We start from the raw sequence: 27,056 nt of genomic DNA, 5'->3' as shown, positions 1-27,056 counted from the left end.
CCCCAGATTCTTTCTCAAGTGTGAATTTTTGCTACTGACTTAGCTCAGGCTTGGTTAGTCTAAGCAATTTATGCTATTCATCTTCCTCCTAGAGATTACAATACCTTTTCCTAGTAAAGCAAACATTAGGTATTTCTAGTCAATTTTTTTCTAGACTGTTCTACTGACTATTCCACAGGTAATTGATTGCCTACTATTTTTTCATTATTTGGTCCACTTTTTCTCTTGGGTAATTGGAATATAGTGTTTGGCTGGACACCTAACTTAGGTTACTTTGTATTTCTGGTGAAAATTTCTGCCAACATAGTAGTTTTATGTCTGTGAACAGAAGTCCATATCCTTCCACTCAGAAGTTCCTTTCTAATGTACTGGGGGTGTGTATTCCTCCTGTTATCACAGTCTAGGATAAAGTGTGTGTGCCCAGCAAAACATTTACAGCCACAAAATCATCACAAAGATTCTCAATGCATGTGCTGATATCATGCATAAAGGGATTTTCTTAGATGTTCCCTACTTGTTCTTTTTTTCCTTCATTTTTTGTTTTAAACCACAACACTTTCTGCAAAGTTAAAAACTAGCATTTAAGAGTATTGCAATTAAGATGGTGCAGCCTTAATCATAAATCTATAGGAGCATGTATTACTCTTCAAGACCATTGAATCTCACAGGAAAACACTACAGAAAAAACTGCAGGATTACAATTATGTCATGACCCTGTCCCTCCTTTCTTTAAACTTATGCTAGTCATGTTTCTTATTATTCCTCATAAATAACTTGTAGTTTAGAAGTGTAAAAAACTTAATTAAAAACCCATGCTATCACTCTCTCAGACTTTTCTGTCTAACTGTAGACCCTGCTTGTGAATGAAGTCCCCTAAATTCCCATGTAAATGAACAGACAGGATCACATAATGAAACAGATCTTCCAGTTCAGAATTTAATAGAAATGAGAGGGAGATGGAAGGTCTGAGTGTACTTTTAGTAATAACTTTAGTAAACCAAAATAGTATTAGGGGCCTTTTTCCTATGCTGCTCAAACCTGAGGCACTGAATTCCCATTATCTTGTTTCTTCTTATATGGAATTAAGCAGCTCCAAAGCTTCTTTCTGTACCTGAAAGAAATAAATGTAACATAACAGCCCCAGGTAGTTACAGGCTATTCTAGTAAAACTTCCCTCACAAGCACCCAAATGTTTCACTGTGGTTGTGTAAATTCAGAACAGTCCTAGGAAAAGTAATTTTTCTTCTGTAGTTTAAGATGCTCAATATTTGAATAGGAATAAAACACTTAAGCAGTGTCTTCCATGTAATTCACTTATTACATAAATGAAGTTTGTGTTGAATACAGATACTACTTCTTGATTTGCTGCAGTCCAGTAGTAGCATGCAGGAAGTTGTCCTACCTGTGACCACACCCAACCAACCTAGGGTTTTCAACACCCTAGGTAGTGACTAAGAAGTGCGAGACCATTTCTGAGGCTCTGTTTGTCTAAGGTTTCTGGTTATAACCTAATAAAATTTTAAGATGCTCTCTAACATTTAATATTAAACACCCCCTAATAAAAACCAAAACAGCAAAAAAAATCTCAACATCCTCTCCCCCCTTCTCAAACCATAGAAAAACCTCCAACCCAACAAACTTCTGGTAATGACATAGCAAGCCATACAGACAGCATTAGCCAGATACTTCTGAGTATCTGGAGTAACAAATGTTCAGAAAACCTAGTTATGCTGAGACAAGCATTCAAGTGTCTTTGCAGAGGCCAGTTTCCTTCATAGTGGACTATCAAGCCTAGCTCCCAATGGATTCTGCATTTTATACATTCAGCCAGAGAATGGGGAGAATGCCACCGTTCTCAGTTCAGCAGCTCTACACTCGTCTAAGAGATTAGGAAATAGATTGACTGTACCAGGAGGCCACAAGTAGCTGAAACAGATCAGTGGTTTAACAACTTGGCTACTGCACAGAATTCACTCCTGACTATACTTCCTGTATGGTTCCTAAAGAAAGACAAGTTTTTGGGATCACTGGTTTCATCTGTGCCTCCAGCTACTAGTAACTGTCAGAAGAACTGACCAATTTCTTACACACCTGAGACCACTACTCCTTTAGGCTATTAAATTCCTGAACACTGTGCAAGGCACTGGAGGAATGTAAGACTTCTATTCCCACTGAAAGATGTTACTAAAGGAACTCACTTTTGGAAGAAACAGTTTGAGGCTTACTAGCAAATCTACAGGGGGATTCTGAAATACTACCTCAGTAGTGTTTTTTCTGACGTGTGAAATGCAAAATCCTACCAAAGTATTTCTTACTTTGGACATTCAGAGTGTTGTACGGACATTCAGAATGTGCATCTCAACTGCAGCTTAATGGTAAATGAAATAGAGGTCTATCAGCCATAAGAAAAATCAAATGGAAAGGAGGTTTTGTTAGTTCTGATGCTAACAGGATTGTTTCTGAAAGGTAATTGCAACTGCTTTGGTTTATACTGAATGCATTATCAGGTATGAAGAAGTCTAATGGATTACCTCTCCTGGAAGTACTTTGAATGTTTAGGTAGGAAGCAGATGCCTACCCTCCAAACCAGAATCCTTCTGCAGAGTTTCAAAGGGTAATTAAGTGACTCATGGCATGTAGCACTGGCGATTTGCTGTTGAAGATACATTACCTTAATCTGTCTTACTCAGATCACCTGAATCTCTCCCTAGGGGCCTAGAAATGTTAGGGTTTTGGTATATCTGGGTTTTTTCCTTCCTTGTGTTCACATGATTGTGAGCTATTTCAAAATGTAATTCCTACCTTACCCATTTCACGCATATGAAAGGTGAATCGGTGTTCACATAGGAACAGGCTAGTGAGGTGCCTGCCTGAATCAGCAACACAGCTAAGGCCAGGTCCTTGTTAGCACTATGCAACTACCATGAAGAAAGGGTAACAGTTCTCTGCTATGAATAAAATAGTATTTCCAACCACTATTTTTAGAGGTGGCTAGTAACATACTAGAATTTTTTGGTGTTGATGCAATTTTGAATTAAAGGTGCTGAACTATAACTTCTCCTAAGTTAATTTTATAAAACATTCCACTGCCATGATGTCATACATGTCGGATGCAATATATGATTGTACAATTACAGCTTTTAACTTCCTACCTGTTTGTCCTCCTCTGTCTGTGCAGGATACTCTTTTGCTTTGCTTAACCACAGAAGAGCCATCTTCTTATTGTTCAACTTCAAGTATGTTTTCCCCAAAAAGAGCAAATTCTTGCTGTAGAAATTTGGATCAGCTGCATAGAGACAGGAGAAAAGTTCTAGATGAGAATTAGCATCGTACCAAACTTAGGTACTAAACTTTGATATTGGTTTCAGAAAATATAGTTCGGCTTTGGGTCAGAAGGAAGCCAATGTAAAACTTTCACTTGCTAGATTTTTGTCTCATAAACAATTATATTAACTAGGAGACTGTTAGTTAATAAGCTGACACTAGATTCCTCACAAAGAGCAAAGCAGTGATCTTAATGTATAACAGATCTGCATAATGCTCTGCAGGTTTTGGGCTTTTCTGGAAAAAAAGGGTACTACTAGGGTAGGTACAACACACAATGCAGCCAGCTTAGCAAGGGAAAATAGGGCACATTTCCTAGCACATACAGATACCAGCTTAGTTTTTGCTACACAGAAGAAAACAAAACTATTTGCATCCACACTGAACATTTTTTAAGGAGAGATTTAAACCTTGCTTTTATAAAGCATCATTCATTATTAAAGACTAATCTTGCCTGCTGTTCCTACTTACAGTACAGGCTTTCTCTACTGCTGGATTTAAGGTCAGGTTTCAAAACATATGGAGGTGTTCTGGAGGCAAATTCTGAGATGAAGTTCACTGTTCCTATTCACAGTTGCATTACCTGACACTCAGGGGAAGACACAGTATGAGCCTTTCCTCTAATCTTCAATAATTTAAGTATGTACAAATTTTGCATAGAACACTGCCTTCCCTTGTCTTCCTTTATCTTTCAGCTAGTGAGTTTTACTTATGGCTTCACTCCTGGAGAAATAACACACTCATATTTTATTTTATTATTTTATTTTATATCATGTGGATTGTTTAACTGTCAGATTGGCACTCTGATCATAATTACTTCTGAAATAATAAAAAGTCTGCTTTTTCTGTTTTCTATTTAGAATACAGAGGACGTTTGAACTCTAAGAAAATTCTGAAAAAGTAACACAGAATTCCCTTTTTTTTCTTCTGCCTCCCTGCGCTCCTGCTGAATTCCTTAGGGAAGAGTAATTTAGTCTCAGGAAGGTTCAAATTTCACTTTAGTATTTACTCTGCGAAACCCTTCCCGTTACACTGTAAGTGATGTATACCAGGTGTGTAACATACTTTAGTAAGTGTGTAACATACTTTTAAGTATCTCTGGTAAAATGTTCCCAATGTAAAAGCCCAGTGAACTGGCACACCACATTTATCAGCTGATCAAATGCCACTGTTTTGCGTTTGGTGCCTACAGTTATTAATACTGATACACTGATTGCTAGAGTTTACTGCAAGTCATCAATCCTGAAAGGTATTTTTCAGTCAAAACAAGCCACAATACTTACCTTCTTCTGCCATGTGGAAGTAACGAAGAGCCTGTAAAAGACAAAGTTGTAGTCCTTAAAGTGCAGAATAAACTCAATGCAACTGTTAAACTATGGCCTTATACACATACCTGAGAAACGAGTTCCTGTCCATGATCTTGTTTTTATTAATTCAGCATGCTACTGACAGTTCTCATTCAATGTACAGTTAGATTTGACATTATCCTAAAAGCACTGGTACTTACCCAACTATCCCTCTACCACTTTTTCCTTGAGTGTAGTACCTCCTATTTGTTCCTACCAAACTAGATTGTGTTTTTCCAATTCAACTTGTCATAATAAATTCTGAATTTCATTTGTACTATCCAACACATCTGCAGTTTTCCCCATCCACTTCTCATGTATAAATTTAATAGATGAAACAAATCTTATTATTTGAGTCATTAATAAATATTTGAGACAGAACTGACTCCCATAGAGCGCCAATTAGTAACCTCTTACATGAGGATAAACATCTGTGGTATCCATACATTTTCAACAAGTTTCCCATCCAGCAGATACAAAATTTCAGTCCATCCCTACCTTTTTCTAATGGTAGTAGCTGGAAGGAAAAAGCTCTCACAGAACTTGAAAGTGTGGATGTATCTACGAAACAAATTTTGTACTGAAACAGCAGAAATCTTAGCAGTACAAGTTTGCTTCTTCAGCGAGTTTAAGTGCTGCAGAACTGAATGCTGGGACTGCATTCTGGCAGTATTTGAAATCCTGGCTGACAGTTTGTATTCTTCTGAGAGTGGCCTTTCAGCAAAACTTACAAGCTTGACATTCCATTAAACAGTTTTATTTCTTTTTCAATCAGCTCTTAAATTGCTTTCTGTGTAACAGCAAGCAGCCTGCTACAATTACTTTCTAGTGACGCCTGCCCCCCCACTTCAAGAGAACAAAGCAGTTATCTAAACAAATAAAGATTAAAACAGCTGCACTAAAGTTTTCTATTGCAAATTTAATTGTCAAGCTTCTATATATGTATGGGGGTGTTTAAATAAAATGCACACTGGTTTAGACACACACAGTTTTAGACACACTATTTTAAAGGATAAACATCTGGATAGTATATTTTAGGGTGTATGACAGCAGGAATCTTCAAACAAAAGAGGAACAAAAGTACTTTCAACTGAAAAAAACCCCCACACCATATGTGGCCAGAGAATGAAAGGGTATTTGTTCATCTTAAGTAACAAAGCAAGCTGTTGCTTTCTGCATTTAATGTATGGGGACAAGTGCCATTAGAACTAGCAAATAAGTACATGGCATAACACCATCATATAAATCATCAGCACTGGACTAGTACAGACAGTTATCTGCAACAGAGCACAACAGTAAATACATATAGTTTGTTATAAGTTACTCAGGCAAAAACTTCACAAAATAATTTATACTATTCTGTGTGTGCTATAACTGAAGGAAATGAAAGGTTTTTATTTTTAGATACCACTTACTCTCCTGTTATAATCTTATTTTATTATTGACAGTTGTAAACTCACAAATCCATGCTTATTCCAGAATCAGGTCAGCTTTATCAGAAAAATAAGCCAAAAGTGTATCATCAGCTTTGAGGGGAGAATAATAGTCTATGAAATATTTTCATACTGTACCTCTTGAAACGTCGAGGTTGGTGGTGTGGCAAACAGTGTTGCAGCTATTTTTCTTTGGTACCATGGCATCTCAGCAAAGGAGTAACACCTGAAGCAAAAAGAAACATTTATATCTACCCTTCCATTTCTCTTGTTTTCAAGTAACAGTCTCATAATTGTTGTTGAGCATAAAAACTAGATGTCATAATTGTTGATTCCAAGAGTCAAAACTGCAGACACACTGCGAGTTCTATAAGCATGTTCTTACATCTGTAAAAGAAAACAGCAAGATGTCTGAAGCTGCTACTAAAGATGTTTTGGTGTGCGTCTTACTGGGAACTAACTACATTAGCTAAAACTGGGGCAATTGCTAAGCATAAGACAGATTTTGAACTTGAATGATTTTAATGATTTACGTGTATTTCGTTCTAATGTATTTGCAAAAACAGCACAACTGAGTAATGTCATTGCCTTACCTCAACACTACTTTGCTTTTCTCAATTATTAATATAAAGTAGATCTGTAGTACATTCCTTTGACTCTGATCTATAAGAATGAAAATAAATTCAAGAATCAAACCACTGTGCTCTAGGCTAAGCCATGCTATGCTGTTTTTCTGTCTACTAAATAACACAGGTAATCAATCAGTCACCTATCTTATTGGTGCTGGAAGGATTAAACATTTTTGTTGAAGCATTTCAAGCACACAGAACATTCTGGGTGCAAACATTAAACAATGCTATTCACTTCAGCAGCCTCCCACAATGAGATTACCATTGTTATTCACTGTGTAAAATACAGCATTCTAGAGAAGGGGAAAAATGAGTAACTGTAAAGGTTTGGAGGAGAGTGGGGCAAGACATGGAATACATAGCCAGAGTTGAAATTCTGTCATGAGATGTGCCTTATCAGAAAGAGATTCAGGGCAGGACAGATTAGAATGAGAAAAGAGAAAAAACACTCAAGAAGTGGCTGATACTAAATGCCAGTTTCAGATCAACATGGCTCTGGAATTCAGTAATGAGTACAATTAAATATACAACATGGAAATATTTTAGAGCCAAAAACAGTATTAATCTAACATTTCTGATCATCTTTTCTAATTTTCCACAGGAACAGTGTCTTCAGTGCTTTCCAGAACAAGCTTCCTATCCCAAAATGGACTTGGAGGCTTAGTCAGCTAGTAGCATATACTTCTGCTTAAAAATCTGGACAATTGCAATTGTTAGACAATATGGGAATGAATGGTAGATGCTGAAAAAAACGAAGTTTCTGAACTAGTAAAAAACTCTGGAGCAATAGATTATAATTTTCTTTGATACTCAGGATCCAAAAAAAGAAAAACTGACTGTGGGTTTTAGTACATTCTTAAGCTGAAAATAAATTACCTTTCTTTTCTCAATCCTAAAACACAGATCTCCAGTGAAACAGTGTAACACCTTTGGTCTTTTTCCGACAAATAACTGGAAGTGCTGCCTGGAGTCTCTAACACATAAATTATATATTATTTTCCATCACATTACTTACATAGAATACCCTCGTTACTATGGGAAGTTCTATTTCCAGTCCATTTGCCTGCTATGTAATCATTAGTACCATTTTCACTGAGCAATAAATTCAATTTCAATAATTTTTGATTAATACATATGCATTTATAAGCTTCCTTTATTTAATGTAACTTTCAAAATACTGTATCCTGACAGATAGTACCAGAATATTTTAGGAATACATCCCATTTTTGATAGCTTTTAATGGATGGTATTAAGTTGCAGCCACCACTGAAATTCAACATAAAGTCAGTGCTGAATTTTTACTCCATTCATACTCCAGAACAAAATGAGCTACTACTTGCTGCCACTGATGCCCACTATGAATTCTATGAAGCAAGCTTAAAATCTGCAAAAGGAGTTTTTAATATAAATATAAATAAAATTAAATATAAATATATATATTATAAATAAATATAAATATATATCCATATAAATAAATTAAATGAACAATTATTTTTCACCTTTTTCAACTGCATAAGAATTAATAGCTAGACTTTTTTAAGGCATGATGTCCTATATATCTGTTCAATATGTTTTCTTGCTTGCATCAATTCCAAGTACATTCTAAATTAGTCCAAGCAGTTCTGCAATTCAAGCAAGATATTTTATACTCTTGCATTTTTCTGTGCCATATGCTAACTTTAGTTTTAAAATACATCTTACCAAATCCCTATAAGATGAATTGTTGTAGCATCCTTTGGATTCAGCTCAATGGCTCTCTGGTGTGTGGAGAAAAAAAGCAATACAATATGTAAAGAAGTTGTTTTGACACACTGATTAAAATACATTTAAAAACAGACTTGTTATCCTACTATTAATTAAACCAGACTGTGGTGTGTAGAATTTCAAGGCAACGCACTATTCAGTGCACAACTTAATCAGCTCACCTCCAGAATTCTGATGACAGTAACAGATGTCTAAGCACTTCTCTTTAGTTAGGTTATTAAAAGTTGCATTTGAGACTTGGCATGTTCAGATTTTGATATAATCTCTGGTGATATAAAATTAGTAGAGTTTTTTATCTTCTACAGCATTTGTCCCTTACTGTTACATAATCCACAGTGAAAAGGACAGCCACACTGCCATTTCCCAATATCACAGCTACAACTGATCTAGTCCTGAGAAGTGTCTAAAGCATTTCAGCTATTTCAAGACTCCCTTCTAAAGCGACTTGGTTTACTGCAGGAGAGAATTTGTACTCCTTGTTTCTGGGGCATTTCTGGAGCATATGTCACAGTAATCCAAAAAACAAAGTGCCACTAGGAAGTCTGAACAGAAGTATGCTTTTAATATTTCACCAAAAGTTAGTTACCAGCTGTCAAACAATCTACATACTGGACACATTAATCTTGTCATATGCAAAAAAACTGCATTACCTGGAAATGCTCTTTGATGATAACAGCATTTCCAATTTTAGTCTTGATTCCTTCATAGTCTCCAACATCACTGAGGCAAATTCCATACCACTGTAATTCAAATAACAAAAATAAAACATTTAATACAGCACTATATTAATAGTCCATTTTAAGAAACTTGCAACCAAAACAGCTGCCACTACTACAAATAACAACAAGCCTTAAGTATTTTTTGTGAACAGCTCAATCAACATCAGAGCAAGCTGCCGGTCTGCATGTGTAAAGGGAATCAATGTCCTCTTCTGGTCCAAGATACCAAGGCAAGTGACTGCATTTTGCTACCTCTTTGCCTGTGATGAAAGCAGCACCAAAAAAAAAAAAAAAAGGGCAGAATGCAGCCAGGACCTGAAATATTTCCAATGAAACTCTACAGAGCCCAGAAAAGGCATGCTGAATGTGGGACATACATTTTTAAGGCTACATTGGAGGACTTGATTGCATCAGCTGTTATCACCCTGATCAGTCACTTCTTTCCATGGTCCTGCACACACTGAATGTTTCTGTTTCCCTAAAGGAAGTTTACCTGGAAAAGTCTGACCTCAGATCTTCCAAAAATGTTAAGAAGAAATACAAGTCTCATTCATTTTCAACTGAAAAATTAAATTATGCTGAAGTTTCCTAAATCAGCACAATGACATTTTTTCTATTTTCTCTAAGCAGAAATCAACAAACAAGATTTCAGTTGTTTTGCATGGCTCACCTTGTGTGCTGCAGAATTTGATTCATTTTTTTCAAGTGCCTTTTTTGCATACTCAAGGGAGTCATATGTCAGTTGTTTCTTCTCCTCTGCAGAAGTACTCCCAAGCTGAGCCAGATCTCGTGATGACCGTGCCAGCCGCCATAACAACTCTGCATCATTGCTGGTTAGGAACAGAAACACTGATGTTTTAAAGCAATCAGGGAAATAAAGCAAAAAGGAGTATTTAAAAATGTATCTCAAGTGGGTGATAGGACAACAGTGAATCCATCTGTCATGCTATGCTATGTACAAACCCAAGGTAACAAGCAGCAAATGAAAACCCACGATTATTAACTGTTTGACAAGAAGTTTGTTCTGCCATTCTGGTCTGCAGAGCAAATACATCTGCAGGAAAGGTTTTTGTTTTCTCAAAAGAGATACAGATTTAAGAAACCCTAATGGTACCACTCAAAACACCAGAAGGAAAAGGTTTACTCTGTTCTTAGCTAGATGGTATTTTTTCTGGCACTCCGCTGCTTTGTATTGATGATTACTTGGAATACTTAAATCATTATGCATCTTTTTTTTTCCTCTAATTGTACTTAAATTATTAAATTCTTCCTAGAAAAACAATGAAGCAATCCCAGAGATTAGCTGTACCCCCAGCACATACACCTGTAGAGTTATGTATTTATTTATATCACTTTATCAAATGGTGTATTGTAGGTTACAGTCCAAGCTTAAGGATCTTAAGTTTTATTTTGTTAACATCCTGCTATGGAACACTACTTATACTTCATTATACTTCAGATAATTACCATTGGCTTACTAATTTAATAGAGACTTCAGTCTTTCAGAATTTTGTGGTGTACTTTAAGGGATTCTTAGAGTAACAAAACAAACAACATAACTGAAAAACTTCAGGGTTAACCCCCACCTTCTACAACTATCAGTTTTTTCTTCATTTTTCCATTGGGAGAAAAAAGATCACAAGTCCTTCCTTCCTACTTACATAAGGGTGAAAAATAGGTTCTCCAGCATTCCACAGTGAGAATATTAGCTGAAAAACTGATACAGAAGAGCACAAAAAAGAAGCCACAGTAATGTCCCAAGGCATTGAAGTACCTATTTTTATGCTGAACCAGCAATCGATACAGCTTTTCAGTTTCTCCACTCCCATACAGGTAGTCTGCTTGTTCTATCACATCTTCCACTTTTGAAGGAATTAAAATTGTGGAAACAGAAGAACAAATTATGGTTAATTAAGACCAATTATCACCAAAACATTTTAGAGCATGATAACCTAGTTGAAAATGATGTAGCTCATTTTTAGGCCATCATTTCAAACTTAAAAGCACAAAAGGACTGAGTAAGCAACATGAACAGTGAACAAGGATGACAACTGGTGTCTCTCCAGTGAAACTACAACAGCTTTCAGCAAGACAGTTTTGGTTGCTGGACAGATTTAACATTCCAAAGTGTCTTTCTCAGTGCACCAGAATACTAGAAGTTATTTTTTAACTTGTGAAAATGGCAGAAATGAAAAAAAAAATTACGGAAAATGGACCAGGAGAACAAGTACAGTAGAATTAAGAGTAACTAAGCTCTTCATTAGTATATGCAGAGAATTTAAATCTTACAATAACAATAAAAAAAAACCCAACATTTAAAAATATTCTTCATTCTCAATATGGCTTCAGAGTTTTGTCAGAACATTACTGCAGTTTGAATGGGTCCCATTATTTACTCACAAGCCAAAACAAAATGTTGCTTAAAGGCTTTCTGACTGAAGTCCTTAGGATCTTCCCAAATACAAACCCAAAAAATACAATTAATATACTGAAATTCCTGTGTTCCTTCAAGATACTAATAGCAAAAGTAATTTTGAAAATCAGAAATTGCTTTCTAAAATATGAATTTATGAATTAAGTACCATTATTTTTATGACACTTTCATTTTCTAGAAAATAGTCTGAAACGCAGCAGTGGTTGGGGAATATAATTTCCACAGCTGGATAAATATAATAATATACAAATATAATAATATATAAATATAGCACTTGGAACAGTGTACAGGGAACAGAACTATCAAACACCACACTATAGAGGATTATAGCATGACAAAAGATGGAATTAGAAGGAAAAATACCCAAAGGGAAGCAATGGGTAATTTTGTTGATATATGTAACTGTACAGGAGAAGAACAAACTTCAAGTTTACTCTTCTGCCAACATTAAAAGCATCAAAAAATTATCTTTTAAGTCAAAAGCCTTCTCTGATTTTTTACAGACCTCTTACCTATGCTTATTGTCTCTTTGGTATTACTCCTGTGTACATGATCAAACTTAGAAGTCAAAATATAAGCTCTAATCCCTTTCATAAAAATTGATCATGTTTATAAGTTTCCTTTTTCAAGTTACCTACTATATATGGTAGCCCCATTTAAAGTCAGCACAGTTTCCTTTACAGTACAAGCAAAACATTGAAGGCTACTAAACACAAAAGCCTCCTCTTCAGCCTAAAAGGATCTTAGAATATAAATCAATATATCCTAGATAATTTTTAACCTTGCTGTCTCTAAATGTCTTCTTTCAACTCTTTCAAAAATAAGATAACAATCTATGTGGACTTTGGATTTTAATGTCTATAATGAGCTTCATGGTCCATCTTCAGTATGATCTTCACTAAACAGTTATGTTTGCTTGCTGATTCGAACACTACTAACATATCAAATGACTAAATGCTCAGAACTCAACATTTCTGAATGCATTTCCCACAATGTGCTTAATGCAAATTGTTATACTTTGATTACTTTAGACTATTTTTCAGGTATTTCTAGTTTACCCTTATTTTTACCATATTTATTACATGTGTTGTATAGAAAGCCCATTAGCATTGCTTTTCTTGGCAATGTAAATGTCAGATTCACGTGGGAGCACTGAAAACGACAAAGGAAACTAAGCAGTGTTATGTTTCTCATGAGAAATGATGAATTCTTTATTCCTCATTCTTATTTCTTAATTGTGTACTGAGTAGCTATTTCAAATCTACTCACTGATGCTCCTTCTGTTATAGCACACGAAACATCTCCTAATCCATTCAAAAGTTTATTATCCAAATTTTTGTTTCTATCTGCATAAACACCTAAGATGTTCCTCTTTTTGAGACACAGAGAAACAGGCTACCTGAACTGGCTACTACCTCAGCTACACAGTGAGCATGCATCCAGTTTAGGCTTGTTCTCCTTTCAGTCAGGCTTACTCTGAAAATTCTTATTTAGACAGACAAGTTTTAAGTCTGCAGCAATATCCCCTTTTAGGATATTGTCACTTCCTTCTCACAGTGAGATTATTCTTATTCAAAGGATATGAAAAAACATTTTACCACTTGTTAAATTGCTTTCTAGTAGGTAAAGCAAGGCTTTGCTTCCCCATTTTTAGTGTTATAGAAATAGAAAACATTTCTCAATTTCATATGAAGCGTTATCTTGGTGTTGCTCAACTAGATTAAACAGAAATCACAGTGTCTTCATATTGAAAACCTGAACTAGCTAAAATTTCTAAAAATAGATTAAGCTTTGGTCTGCATTCCTAACAGAATCTTTTATTATCTTTTCAATAAGAGTTAATTAAAGACTGAGCAACAAATTATTTATTATCAACCTTGTTCAAGTGTCCTTTCCCTGACAAAAGGAGATACTAATCTGCTTTCGGTTACACCTGAAATAATCACTTGTTGAAGTGCTACGACACCACCCATAACCAATCCAAAAGGATCCTATCTTGAAACGACCTGCATGCAGTCTTAATGGAAAAAAATCAAAAGCATTACACTATTTTCCTCTATAATTCTGGCACTAAACTTTAAATTTCACATCAGAATAACCAAAACACTTCAAAATTTGAAAATGTTACCTTTGAAGCTTGCATGAACCTCAGCAAAGCCAGAAATCAGCTTATGGGCTTCATAAACCAAAAAGGACCCTGTTGACAGCACAACCCCCCTCTGAAGGCTTTTTCTAAGCACCTGTGTAAGATCATAAGATAGGTATTAATGAACATTATCACTCCGCGTTAAAAAAGTTTTTTCTCGTCTGTGCCACCAGTTATATTTCAGATTCTGAGCAAAAAAAAAGACTTTAAAATGTTAAAAATCCCTCATAAGACAAAACACCACTTCACCAGGCGAGTATGTGAAGTATATTCAACAGAAGCTCAGGATTACGCCTGAAAGCACGAACAGAGCACCAGGCTGAACATAAACCGTAAGAACGGAGCACATTACAAGGTTAGAAGAACAAATCAAATCCGTACTGCTTAAAAGGGTCCAGGGCTCAGTTTTCGCACAATCCAGTCCTCTGCTACGGCCCGCGATGCCGGAGCCTCCAGCCGCCTCCCTCCCTCCCTCATGCCGGCGGAGCGGCTCCGCGGAGGCGAGCGGCAGCCACACCCCGTGGGAATCACAGTGAATTAGGTTGGAAAAGGCCTCTGAGATCACCGAGTCCTGCCCACGACCGAACCACACCACGTCAAATACAGCATGGCACTAAGCGCCACGTCCAGTCTTCCCTTAAACACCTCCAGGGTCGGTGACTCCCCAGCCTCTCGGGGCAGCGCATTCCAAGTAGACCCTGGAAGCGGCCGCGCTCCCCCGCACCGAGCGGCGCCTTGGCTACCTGAGTCCCCGGCCGCCCCCGGCCGCAGGGGCCGCCCATGGCCTGTCGCCGGAGCGCTGTCCCCAGGCCGGCAGGGCCGCGGCTGAAGGGCCGCACCAACGCCGCCATGAGCACCGCCATCGCCGCCGCCGGCACCGCCCCCCGCCTGCGGAGGAGCCGCTCCGCCCCGTGGCCCTGCCCGGGCTTGGGGGCACACAAGGGCAAGGGCCACCCGTTCGGCCAGCCAGCCCGCTGTACCGAGGGCCGGACATTGCGCTGCAAGGCCCCGAGCCACGCCAGGCCCGAGCAGCCGCCTGGCCTGACCCGGCCTCAGCGGGGGGCGCACAGCGGTTCTGCGCCTGCGCCCCGGGGCGGGGCGGGCCCGGCTGCGCGGGTGTGGCCGCCGCGGGTCGGGGGTCCGGAGGCGCCGCGCTGCAGGTGAGGGTGGGGGTTCGCCGTGTTCCCTGGGGTTTGAGCTCTTGGACCCTCTACCTCGTCCAGTGGGATCCGTGCGGGGCTGGGGCGGCAGGGCAGGGCTCCGGGCGGCTGCTATTCCAGCCGTTCCTCGCTGAAACGTCCCCGCAGGTGCGGCCCCGCTTCCTGCGCCGGGGCACGGGGCACGGAGCGCGGAGCGCGCTGCCAGCTGCTGCTGGTGCTGCTGGTGCCGCGGGGATCGAGGAATCGCTGCCCCAGCCGCCGTCCCGCAGGAAGTGGAACTTTATGAAGTTAGAGCTGTAGGCCTGAAGGTTTGAGTCCGCAGTGCTGATCTCTGTGGCGGTGTAAATGCCACTCTGAAAAGCACTCTTACCTCTGGGAGAGGAGGCTGTCGAGAGTCAGCATCGTTCCTGAAAACCACATGCTCTTCTTTCTGAGCTGCTAGTTGAGTGGGTGGTTGTTTTCTTTCTTCACTGTAGTTGCGTAATATATACAAGACAAACCTTAGATAATGTTCATGTTGCCATAATTTACTCTTCCACTAGGGAAGTTTTAAAATGTGAAACCTCTTCAGTTTTGCTTACATCTTCAAAGCACATTAAGTATCTCAGAATAATATGTACTGCCCTGCCTCCAGCACTTACATTTATTTTCCTGGAGTGTTACATCCCTGAAGGTTCGAATAAAATATAGTTCTGTGGTGGTGCAAAAAGTTTGTTTAGTGAAAGTAAATACAATTAAAATGAATCCCAGCTATTCTATTTTTTTCAGTTGGAGCTTTAAATTTTAACTATATGTCCATAGACACAGAGAAAAGATGTTTTGAGGTGTATGCAGAGTACCAAAAAGCAGTAGAGGAAAAAAAAATCAGGAAAGATATCCAGGGAGTAAGAGATAGAGGTCCTTTTGTTTCTCTGTTGTGGTGTTGGGAAGAATGCAGTGTTTTTACAACAAATATGTCTCTGCTAAATGTCTTAAAATTAATCTATGCAGATTCATAGTTAACTGTTAGACTAATTTTGGTTCAGCTATTGCAAACAATAATCTATTTCTGGTAGGCTGAATAACTAAGCTATTGTTAAATGTCATCTGCAGGAATTCCAGAGTAGCAGAATTGGTACCACAGTGTTTGTACAGCCTTCTTTTATGCCAAATGTTTTTCCAGAATTGAATGCTAAAGGGAAGCCATAGTGTTAGGGGTAATAAAACTAAAATCTCAACTGTACACATATCTGGGATGGAATTAAATTTTTTTTTTTATGCCTTCATTTGATTTAGGAACAAATGCTGTCAATACATGGCTTCCTAAAGGAAAAACCTTCAGGGACGAAGTTAAGGAATAAGATGCTTTCTATTCCTTCCTGTTTATTTTCCTGTGAAAGTCAGTCAACATAAGTAATATACGATCAGCTTAGTATTGGTAGATATTAGTTCTTGTTAAACCCAAGGAAATTACTTCTGTTTGTAGATCAGTTAGGCGAAGATTAATACTGGCCCCTCCTAGTAAGACATTTGAAGGTGTGGTATGGCTTGTGCAAGCAAGTAGGCAGGAAGTATAATTGTGGCGTGGGTTTTTTCATAATCTTAAAGGTCTTTTCCATCAACTCTGTGATTCTGTTTCATTTCTTTGGCTTATCTTTAATATTGCTTTAGATGAGATGCTTTTGCTCAGACATTTTGAAAGGGCATTATTAAATGTCTGAAGGTTTTATGAATAGAGGAATTTTAGGGCTTGGCTGCTGGATCTAAGCTTCTGTTTAAGGACTAGTCTTTACAAATTTGGATCACTTGCTTTGTACTTTGTTCTCTGGTTGAAGGAAGACTATATCCTGTAGATCCATTCCATCTGGAATGAAACTGCATGGATCAAGTGCAGTTTCACTCACTCCTTTATCAAAGGCACAGTTAGGAGGCAGCTGAGTTAGTTATAGTAATGGCAGTTTGCTTCTGGTACTTCTCCTGCCCAGAAGGGTTGTTACAAATTCCTCATGGCAGGTGATTAGCATATGTGCAGTTATCTGATGGTTCCAGGAACTAGCATGATTGCTGTGTGCCTGTCTTTGGAGCCACTGCCTGTGGATATGCAGAGCATGAATGATGCCTCCCAGACACAGAGAATGCTGAGTCCAAGTAGCTGCTGTGATTCAGAACTGAGGGGCAGCTGACTGGAGAATGCTTGGTTTGCATACAGGAAGGTTTGAAGTACCTCTGGGCTACAGTAAAGTGCAATTTTGTGATTGTTGGTTTCTAAGTATTGTTATTGTTTATACTGAGATGTCCTGGATCATCATGGAATACTGATTTCATGGTCTTTCCTTAGTCATCCTTTAGCTGTGTAAGGATGCACAGGCTTGTTAGAGCATAAACATTGGGAGCCACTGATTTTAATTTACTTACTCTAACCCACTGTCACCTTATTAAAAAAAATAAACTAATGAATAGGACAAAACCAGTAATCAGGTCTTTGTTCTTAAAATCTTAAAGGATTTTCTTGATGGACTTTTATAGTACTTAGTAAATATTATTCTCTAACAAAGGCTCTGAGTAACCTTTACAATGCTGCTTTCATGGACACATAAAACTGTTGGACAGGTTATTTATTTAAGGAGGAACTGTAGTTCCTCAAACCATATGCCTTCAAACCTCTTTGATTGATCTATGGGAATAACAATTCTTGGTTTTCATTTCATTTCACATTTTAGTGCTACTGTTGGTTGAAGCCTTAGCCTTTTGCAGAGAGGCCAGGAGGCACACCTCTTTGGTAAGTTACTGTACCTCATTTTTAAGAACTAATATTTGTAACAGTGAAGAGTCACAACATCCTTTGAAAGGAACTGTAAAAAGGATTCGTCTAAAGTGTGTGTTCACCTATGTCTTGTTTCTACAGTAAAGTACAGCAAGTTTTAGTGAGATAAGTTTTTCTTTCTTGTGGATAATCTTAATTATGTAGTCAGTCAGTGGCTCTACACAGAAATTACAATGAAGAGCATACAATTTAAAATACTGTTCACATTGTTTAGTTGATAGGTGGTTTTACATGAAATAAAGATACTCTCTAACACATATAAACATATATGCAAGAAGTGTGTTCCTCTGGTTTACTGCTGTATGCTTAAAATAGTTGAATTTTTAAGTCAGGGTATCTGTATTTCTTAACTTTCTTGTTCAAGGCACAATATTACCTTTTATAGTTTAGCTCACTTGAAATATCACGTAAAATACTTTTGTGTGAGGAAGATGCTGGGAAGAACCAAGAATTAAAGATGTGCTGAAAGGGCAAACACATGAAAAATACAGGATTAAAAAAACCCAAAAAAACTAACAAAAAATCCCAAAACAATAAAAAAAACAGTGGAAAGATATTTAGAAATAACTGTTTTGAAGTAATTTTGTGAGCAGGTATCCTAGAAGTCAAATTAATATTTTCTTTGTGTAGTACCAGTGTGCTACAAATCTAATGGAGTATCATAAAGCTTGTATAAATAGATGATTCATTTCCCAAACAGGAAACCATTCTTATGTATGCATATACCTCAGATTTCTTAAATATTAGCTTTTGTTTTTGATTGGCATAATCCTCATTAAAATGAGGAGTGTGGTCATTAGGGTTTCATCAGCCTGATCTTACTGGTTTAGTTCAAAATGCTCTAATTCTTTCCTGCATGATAAATAGTGAATATGAGAATCATGGAGTCATTTAGGCTGAAGAAGACTTCCAAGATAATCACATCCAACCTTTGACCTATCACTGTCTTGTGAACCAGACCATAGCACTAAGTGCCACAATGAGATGCTTCTTGAACATCTCTGAGTGTGATGACTCCACCACTTCACTGGGCACTCCATTCCAATGCTTATCAACACTTTCCATGAAGAAAGTCTGCCTGATGTCCAGCCTGAACCTCCCCTGCCACAGCTTGAGGTTATGTCCTCTTGTCCTGTTATGTATTGTGTGGGAGGAAGCCAGCCCCCACCTGGGAGTTGTACATAGCAATAAGGTCATCCCTGAGCCTTCTCTCCAGGCTTAACACCCCCAGCTCCCACAGCCATTTGACATATGACTTACTCTTTAGATACTTCACCAGCTCTGTTGCCCTTCTCTGGACATGCTCCAGCACCTCATTGTCCTTCCTGAATTGAGGGGGCCAGAAGTGGACACAGGATTTGAGGTGTGGCCTCACCAGTGCCGAGTGCAGTGGGACAATCACTGCCCTTGTCCTGCTGTCCAGTGTCTCTTTTTGTTACAACCTAGGATACCTTTGGCCTTCTTGGCCATCTGAACACACACTGGCTCATGTTCAGCCAGCTGTTGACCAGCACTCCCAAGTCCTTTTCCACTGGACAGATTTTCAGCCAGTCTTTCCCAAGCCTGTGGTGCTGCATGGGGCTATTGTGAACCAAGTGCAGGAGGCAGTACTGATGTTAGTGAACCCCATACAACTGGCCTTGGCCCACTGATCCAGCCTGATCCCTCTGCAGAGCCTTCCTACCCTCCCAGACAGACACAGCTATCGCCCAGGAAGTGATAGCTGTATCTGTACTATTAGAAAATAAAGCTTACACTCAAGGCTTTGTGTGATTCTTCAAATACAGAATGATTCAAGCTGTGTCTGGTACTTAGCTTGTCAGCACATCAGCTGGACAATTTTTCCAGCTGTATTGCCTGTAAACAGACTAAAAAGAGGAGCCAGAATTTTGATCTGGAAGTAGGATTTTTAGAGAAGCTGTTTTTTGGGGATTTTTTTTTCAAATGCAGTGATGAAATTAGGTTGTGAAACAGTCTCAGCTTTTGTAACCTCATATGAAATGTCTATTTCCTGTGAGGTGGTCTGTTTCTTTGAGAACTGAAGAGTTATCTTGAGATTTAAAAAATATATATATTTATACGCATGTAGCCCAAGATCACTAGCAATTGTGTTGCTACCAGCCCTATCAGTGAGGAGAAGCATACATTTGTCATAATTTCATTGTCAGCTTCTTGCAGCAGACATGGCCTTTTCTGTCTGGCACCCAGTTGACATAAAATGCTTAAGTGTAGCATTATGGCAAGAAGATTAGCTGATCAGGAATAGACTTTATTTGCAAGTTTCTCGTGGCCTTTGTGTGTTCATTTGGGCCTCAAGATATCTAAAAATTATGGATTTTTTGGTCTATTGCCATTAGCAGTTCACAGGAAATAGGAAATGTTCAATGACAGCAAAAATTTCCATCAGAACAGGTTTGAGACTTGTGACTAAAGACACTGATGCCAAACCCACTTCCTTAGTATTTTTGTCTTTTAGTTGGGTATTTCTGCTTGTCAGACTGGATGCACCTATAACTGGGAACATGTCATTGTAATGCTCTGCAAGGTTATCTAGGCGAGCCAATACTGTCCTCTGACATTGCAGCATGGAGAGGATTGCTACAGTCTAGCAGTTCCCAACTGCAGTGTTAGATCATTCTGATAATACATCTGTTCCTTTCCAGGTAGAGTGCCATGTTTGCAGTTTCTATTGGAAAACAGACAATGACTCTGTTGTTTGATGGGTACCATTTATCTTCATTGGCGTCATCACTTGAGTTCAAAGAACATTCTGATCTATAAAACTGCAAGACAAGACTAGTCCTTGACTTAGATTTTTTGCTTTGATTATTGCAGCTCAAGCAGAAAGACTTGTCGTAGTCTTAGTTGACCTAATCACGCTCTTGAGCTGCCTAGACATGGCAGAGGATCCCTTGTGACTGTACATCACTGCAGTTCAGATGTACATTATATATACCAATTTTCAGTCTGTTCCTGTCCAGATTTTTTTTTTAAAGTCTGATATGAATCTGCAGTCATAAAATCTATTTCAATAAAAAGGACAACTGAGCTATCACCTGCACACGTTCTGGTGTGTTTTGACTCTCTTATGGTAGCCTACATGGAGGGCAAGTTGATAGCTTGAGAAAAGCAAAGGTTTCCATTAAATGTGACCAATGTGGAGTACAGCTACTTTAATAACACTAACTAGTTAAATAACTAAATCTCTCGTGTGTCGTAACTTACTGGCAGTTGAGGCTTATCCTACCACAGCCTGAAGAATATAATCTGTCCATGTAAAATGATTCCAGAATTCCAAATGTTCAAGTAATCCAGTCATGTATCTAGAATAGTTTAGATTTGGTTTGCCTAGTAGGTGTGTTGTAGAATGGTATTTCAAGAGGTAATGCACTAGTGCAGCCATGATTTATTTTCACCATCCTGGAAAGATGGCAATTTGCCAGGGTCTTTTGCATCAAGTCCTCAAGAAGATGTTTCTTGCTTACCTGGCAGTGACTGATCCTTGAGGATGTTTATCATCTTTAGAAACCCTACCATCCACCTCTCAAACCTTGGAAACTTTTCAGCTTACACAGGCTATTAGAAGTGAGGAGAATTGGGTGGAGTTGGAGTAATTCTTCGTTTCATGCATTTGGGATGATGAGGATTTGTGCAGCATGAGCAGAGCTCCTGCAGATAGCACTGTTTGAAAGACTCCTGACTTCACACATGTGAAGCGTGTGTGCCCCTTGCAAATTCTGTAGGGTGTGCAAGGTTGTCAAAGTATCTCTTGTTTATTTACTAAGTTTTACTACCTTAAATACTGCTTTGGATTAATGAGACATGACTTTTTCTTGCTAATAAGTATTTTACTAACTTTTAATATGTATAATTCTGCTGAAAATCAGTATAACTATTTGCAGTAAAATGTATCAGTCTTATGGAGAAACATATTTTTTTTGAGTAAAATAGCAAAATTATTTCTTGAAATGTATTAGTATTATAGACCTCTTCAACCTATTATACAAATATTGATTCCTAGTATTCTCAAAACTTCTGAGAAAAATGCCTTGCATTATTTTTCATCTTGGATTTTTCAAAACTGGAAATGAGAAAGATTAAATCACCATCTTGTGTTTTGCAGAGTTTTGCTCTTTATCTGGATTTTGAGTGTCATCTACTTAGATAAATGCATGTTCTTGTTACAAGTTGTCTTTTATCTAATATGGACACAGTTGTTGCATCTCAAATGAGCATTTGCATTTCAGGGAAAGGAATCAGCCTTTTTATTCTTCCCTTCTCTATGCTAAAGGATGCTTTTTGCATGGCACCTGTTTGTTAATCTGTTTTTTTCCTGCATGAGATGCATAGAGGGAGAGTTGTTGACATGGAGGAGGAGAGACAGTAACAGAATTGATGTGTTTGTGTGAGAAAGTACTTGAAATGTACAAGAAGTGTGAGTACACACATGGACAAAAAGAGGAAAAAGCTGACCATATTTTTAGGTTGACTGAATGCTATCCATTTACCAGTGGTTTTGGAAATACTACCTTAAAAAGAATAAGTGCTTTCAAGGACTCTTAATAATGAGGGGTTTCAGACAAGTCGAAGGTAGAAAATTTTGACTGGTTTGAAAATGCATTTCAACTCAAGTTTAAATTATGTTGAGTTTCATGCAAACCCTTTCTAATTGCTGTTGCAGCATCAGTGGGAGTTAGAGCATCATTTTGTCAGCAGAAAGTTGTTTTTCTGGAAACGGTCATTAAGGAGTCACGTACTGGTCTGCACTGGATTCTGTGGGAAAGGCACTGACTGTTAATGAGCTCTGTCTGGTAGCCAGGAAAGCAACAGGGAATGGAAAATACCAGTATAAAAAGAGAACCAGGAGAAAAGGGGTAGAGTGTTTTTAAGAGGTATGCTTTCTAAGCCAAAAAAATATTGGTTTAGAAACTATTTTAGTGCTTAGACCTTCACTCTTTTCCCATCAAAGACAATGAATTAAATGTTATAAAGCCATCGAAACAAAAAGATACTCAAAGAAGAACACATTTAGGTGTTTGGGAGGTGCATGGGGATTTCTGTGAATCTGACGTGCTTCTGACAGTTAATTTACATGTACTTCAGTCTCCAAAAGGTCCATCACTGAGGTAGCAAAATGGAGATGAGACAATATATGAATTATGCCCTAGTGGAATACAAGAAGCCTCAGGAAAATTCCTCTGACCCCACAATGTTTTCTTCTATTTTCAGTTTGTTCTTTGTCTTTTCCATTCTTTGTTCCTTTCCCTTTTTGCCTCTAAGAAAATCATTCCTTTTCATGAAAAATCTTACGAATACAGTGAAAAGAAGAGAGCTGGGTTGGGCTAAGTATAGTTTCATATGCAAATATGAATGTGTATGTTGCTACTGAACTGACCAGATTGAAGCAGTTACCTTTCCTTCTGCCTTGTTCTCTTTGGTGTCTCATGCACTTTTAAGATAAATTAATCCAGAGGGATACTTTGTCTAGACTGTGGGTTTACTGGAGAGAAGACAAACCTGAAACTAAAAGGGGCTTGGGAGCTTCCAGGGTAGGCTGCTTCTGGAAAGATTTGGAAGTTTTAGTCTTTGAATCAAGGGCAATTGTACTGTAGAGGTTTACTTCCGCAAGAGTTGTTGGAAATGATCAAGTCTATCCTTGAAGTGTTTAATGATGGAGATTTTTTTGAAAATTTATATATAGAAAATTATCTAGTGCTCAGACCTTCTTGGGCTTGCAAATTCATCCAGAAAGAACAGTTTCCCCAATTTCTCAGTGGTTACTTGACTTCACAGTGTTTATCCTTATTATTATAATTTGCTGTTATTTTTGTAGATTTACTAAAGCAAGATCACCTGCTACCTGCTTAAACGCCTTTTCCAATTCTGCCATGCTTATGGTTTCAGCATTTTGTTACAAAGGTTTGGTAGAGGAGTATATAATACAGTTTGATTTTCTTATTCATGGAATTATTAATAATACCTGCATTATAAGATACTTGCATTCATTTGGATTTCATTTAAAGTGAAGTTTTGTTGTCAGCAATTCAAAACACTGTGCCTTCTTTGAGGTATATCCCATTTTTCATTTTGATCCTCAAACATTCTCAGAAACTTAATCTTGTTTTTTATATGTGGATTTTGAAATTAATTTTTATACCTGTGTGAAAAAGAAAATAGTGTGACAGTAATAATGCTATAATGTTGATACATCATAAATTTTAAAATTTGCATTTATAACCTCAAATCATCACTTTTGACAAGCTAACACTTCTTGTGATTATTTAGACAGTAAATGCATTGTGACAATCCTATTGTTTGCTTTGTAGTCCATTTTAGTTATGATTTCTGTTGCTGTTTTCTAGTGTAACAAATGGCAGCACAGTGTGTGACAAAGGTGGAGCTGACTATTGCCTGCACCAATCTCTTGGATAAAGATGTTGGTTCCAAGTCAGACCCTCTGTGTGTGCTTCTCCAGAACACAAGTGGTCAGCAGTGGTATGAGGTACAGCCTGATGCTTTTCACAAATCTGCTAAAAACACATTCTTACTTGTTGGACCTTTTAAAACACTATGGCATATGGTTTCATTAAAATATTTTTATTTTGTACCAACACTTTTGAATAGTTTTTGTTTGATTATATCTCTAATAGTGGAGTGGGTTTGGATTTTTCCCTTAACTAAAAACCAAGCTATGTCAAGCCACAACAAATAATTACATGGGCAGCATGCTAATAATCATTTGCTATTAAATACTTACAATTGTCTGATTTTTAGCACTGTTCCCAGCCATTTGTGGACCAACAGAAGAAGCCTTCTGAGTGTTTAAATGTGCTTTTATAAATACAGTACTCCAAAACTAGGGTCTCATCCTGGATTTGACAATAGAGGATTTTATGTCCTCCCTGTGCAGGGAATAGGTCTCACCTTAGAGGGAGTGATGAAAAATAGGTCCAGTATCCCTAACTTAGACCAGTGGATTTTGAAATATAATGTGTATATATAATATAATATTTTGTAATATAACTTATATTTGGTGAAAGGTTTATAGGAAGATACTCCTTTGTACTTTAAGAACTTCTGAATATATTTGTTAATATGGTATTTGCTTGCTTGCTTGTTTAGTTTGTGAAATACTGGATAAAGTGGTATCTTTCTAATTTCAGGTTGATCGCACAGAAAGAATTAAGAATTCCTTGAACCCAAGGTTTGCCAAGAAATTCTTAATTGATTATTATTTTGAGCTTGTTCAGAAACTTAAATTTGGAATATATGACATTGATAACAAAACCTATGATCTGAGTGATGATGACTTCTTAGGAGAACTAGAATGTACACTGGGGCAGGTAAGCATGCAGATGATTTCCCTTAGAATTAAGTTACTGAAAATCATTAGCTTTTACCTTGAATTTATCACTATGTTCTTGTATAGTTGGAGTACTCTTAAGCTGAATAGATTGCCCTTCATTTGTTTTTTCAAGCCTCAGTTCAGTGTATATAAATTTTATTTGCAAAAGGTCTTCAGATGATGGCCTGAAATGTGCTCTAGGATGGTGACTGTTGGATTCCTATCTAAAAATAAGTGGGCTGTCAACGAGCACAAAGTTGTAGTAATTGCTGTTTATTCAGTCTAATACCAACTTCCTATTTTTATGCTCCCAAAAAAGAGAATCAGTGTAGAACAACGTATGAATGTTCACAAGAGCCATGTTATCCTTGTAATATGCTTTCCACTTAATGCAAGCCATGATTGTGGTTCTGCCAGCTGTAGATTTACTTCTATTTCCCACTCATATTCTGCTATTGATGCTGTCACGACTGGACAGCTTCTTTTTAACTTGTTTATTTGAGTAGATCCTTCAAAGGCACTTCTCAGAAGAGTTGTCTTGGGATTTTTCCTGCCCTGTGTCTTAAGTAGTTTTATTATAAGTGCATTATAACAATAGAGGCATTGTGAACTTAAATTCAGTGTCAATTCAAAATTAATCGTTCATTCTTAAGGTAAAGAAGGAGTAGTAGAATTAATAGACACACTTCTGAGGAAGCATTGCCTGAATAGGGTAAAATAAAATTGGGTGGGAACTGTGCAGGGGAAGGCTGATGATTTTTTTTGAGTGACAGACATTGTGTTTATAAATCTATTTGCTGAATCCATTTATGAAGTATGCCTTGCATGCAGTTAAATTGTATGTATGGAAAACTTAAAGAACAATTTGAAATTGGAACCTAAGATGTTATCTTTGTCTGTGAATGTGTATCATGTTACTAGAAGACATTTTAATTCTTAGTACTCCTGAAGCTCTGCATGTGTTCATCCGCATATGTGTTTTAGAATTTTGAAGTGAATAAAATATTATGTATTTATTTATAGACGATTATGGGAAGTAAATATAATGCTGTCGTCTTCACAAAAAAGAAAAAAATTCCTAAAGTGAAAATACCTCACTAACTTGTTTAAGTCCTTTGAAAACCTATTAAATTTTGTTAATAATATGTTAATAATGCTTGATATTCAAATTTTGTCTTGGCAGATAGTTTCTAGCAAGACTCTAACAAAACCATTAGTACTTAAAAATGGCAAACCTGCTGGAAGAGGAAGCATTACGGTAAGACACTTAAGAAATAAATGTCTTCAGAGTTCATATTTAATTGTTTCTGAGTTTTAGTTAATGACTTGAATGCAGTGAGTCTATTCTATAGTGCTGTAAAGCATATTTTTTTGTCTCCACTAATCTATCTTTGTCATCCAATGGCAGCCCACCTTCTTTATTATAAGTCCCATTGCATACATCATTAGGGCATCCAATGGGCTACTGTTTGGGGCATATCTTTGTCAGTGCCATCATTTATGGTAAACAGATGGAATGGAATCCCAATGTCAAATCAAATTGCTCCTCTCCTCCCTGCCACTTTTTAATCTTTCATTTGTGAGAAACATGGGGGCTTTTTTAATTGACCTGTCATAGGAATGCTGTGAATATGAGAAAATGCATATTTCCTGAATAAAAACTTTGTTTGTCTACCTAGATTACAGCAGAAGAAGTTAAGGATAACAGGGTCGTTATATTGGAATTAGAAGCAAGGAAACTGGACAATAAGGTATTTAAGTGATTGCTGTTTCTTTGATAAAGTAGTAAAATTAGAGTCTTGTCAAAGCAGGAAACATTTGAGTATTCATTCTCATTTTTGCTTAAAAATAAAATCCATTAAGATTTTACTTATACTAAAAAAGAAATCAAAGTAAGATTGCTGCAGAATAACTTCATTGACTGTTTTGAAACGAATTGTAATGTATTTCTAA

The 27,056-nt window shown here is 37.5% G+C and overlaps 2 protein-coding genes across 2 annotated transcripts in view; one reads left to right on the top strand and one right to left on the bottom strand.

The window, feature by feature from the left end:
- Positions 1 to 911: 911 nt before the first annotated feature.
- Positions 912 to 14,695, bottom strand: RMDN1 (regulator of microtubule dynamics 1). The gene is made up of 10 exons (XM_005517046.3): positions 14,539 to 14,695; positions 13,778 to 13,889; positions 10,990 to 11,077; positions 9,886 to 10,045; positions 9,147 to 9,236; positions 8,434 to 8,489; positions 6,242 to 6,329; positions 4,608 to 4,638; positions 3,153 to 3,286; positions 912 to 1,111 (listed from the first exon to the last, which is right to left on the bottom strand). The coding sequence occupies exons 1-10, from the start codon at positions 14,656 to 14,658 to the stop codon at positions 1,073 to 1,075; spliced, it is 918 nt and encodes a 305-aa protein (XP_005517103.1). The 5' UTR covers positions 14,659 to 14,695; the 3' UTR covers positions 912 to 1,072.
- A 196-nt stretch (positions 14,696 to 14,891) lies between these two features.
- The window catches only part of CPNE3 (copine 3), a 28,914-nt gene continuing 16,749 nt past the window's right edge, over positions 14,892 to 27,056 (top strand). The window contains exons 1-6 of the mRNA XM_005517045.3: positions 14,892 to 14,955; positions 17,655 to 17,713; positions 24,121 to 24,260; positions 24,922 to 25,101; positions 26,287 to 26,361; positions 26,783 to 26,854. Of these exons, the coding sequence (XP_005517102.1) occupies positions 24,129 to 24,260; positions 24,922 to 25,101; positions 26,287 to 26,361; positions 26,783 to 26,854 (459 nt within the window). The 5' untranslated portion in view covers positions 14,892 to 14,955; positions 17,655 to 17,713; positions 24,121 to 24,128. The remainder of the gene's footprint in view (positions 14,956 to 17,654; positions 17,714 to 24,120; positions 24,261 to 24,921; positions 25,102 to 26,286; positions 26,362 to 26,782; positions 26,855 to 27,056) is intronic.

Source organism: Pseudopodoces humilis, chromosome 1, assembly GCF_049639895.1.
Source record: "Pseudopodoces humilis isolate 2021_Gansu_Grassland_sample_001 chromosome 1, ASM4963989v1, whole genome shotgun sequence".
NCBI classification, from domain to species: domain Eukaryota; kingdom Metazoa; phylum Chordata; class Aves; order Passeriformes; family Paridae; genus Pseudopodoces; species Pseudopodoces humilis.
The sequence above is the reverse complement of the archived record's forward strand: the minus strand, read 5'-3'. Positions and strand labels throughout refer to the sequence as shown.

Excerpts from the sequence above, each read along its gene's own strand:
- RMDN1 (XM_005517046.3), bottom strand. The coding sequence starts at position 14,658 with ATGGCGGTGCTCATGGCGGCGTTGGTGCGGCCCTTCAGCCGCGGCCCT. Across the intron at positions 11,078-13,777 it reads GGTTCATGCAAGCTTCAAAG|TGGAAGATGTGATAGAACAA; the intron begins GTAACATTTTCA and ends TTCCTTCAAAAG. Across the intron at positions 1,112-3,152 it reads AGACAGAGGAGGACAAACAG|GTACAGAAAGAAGCTTTGGA; the intron begins GTAGGAAGTTAA and ends TATTTCTTTCAG.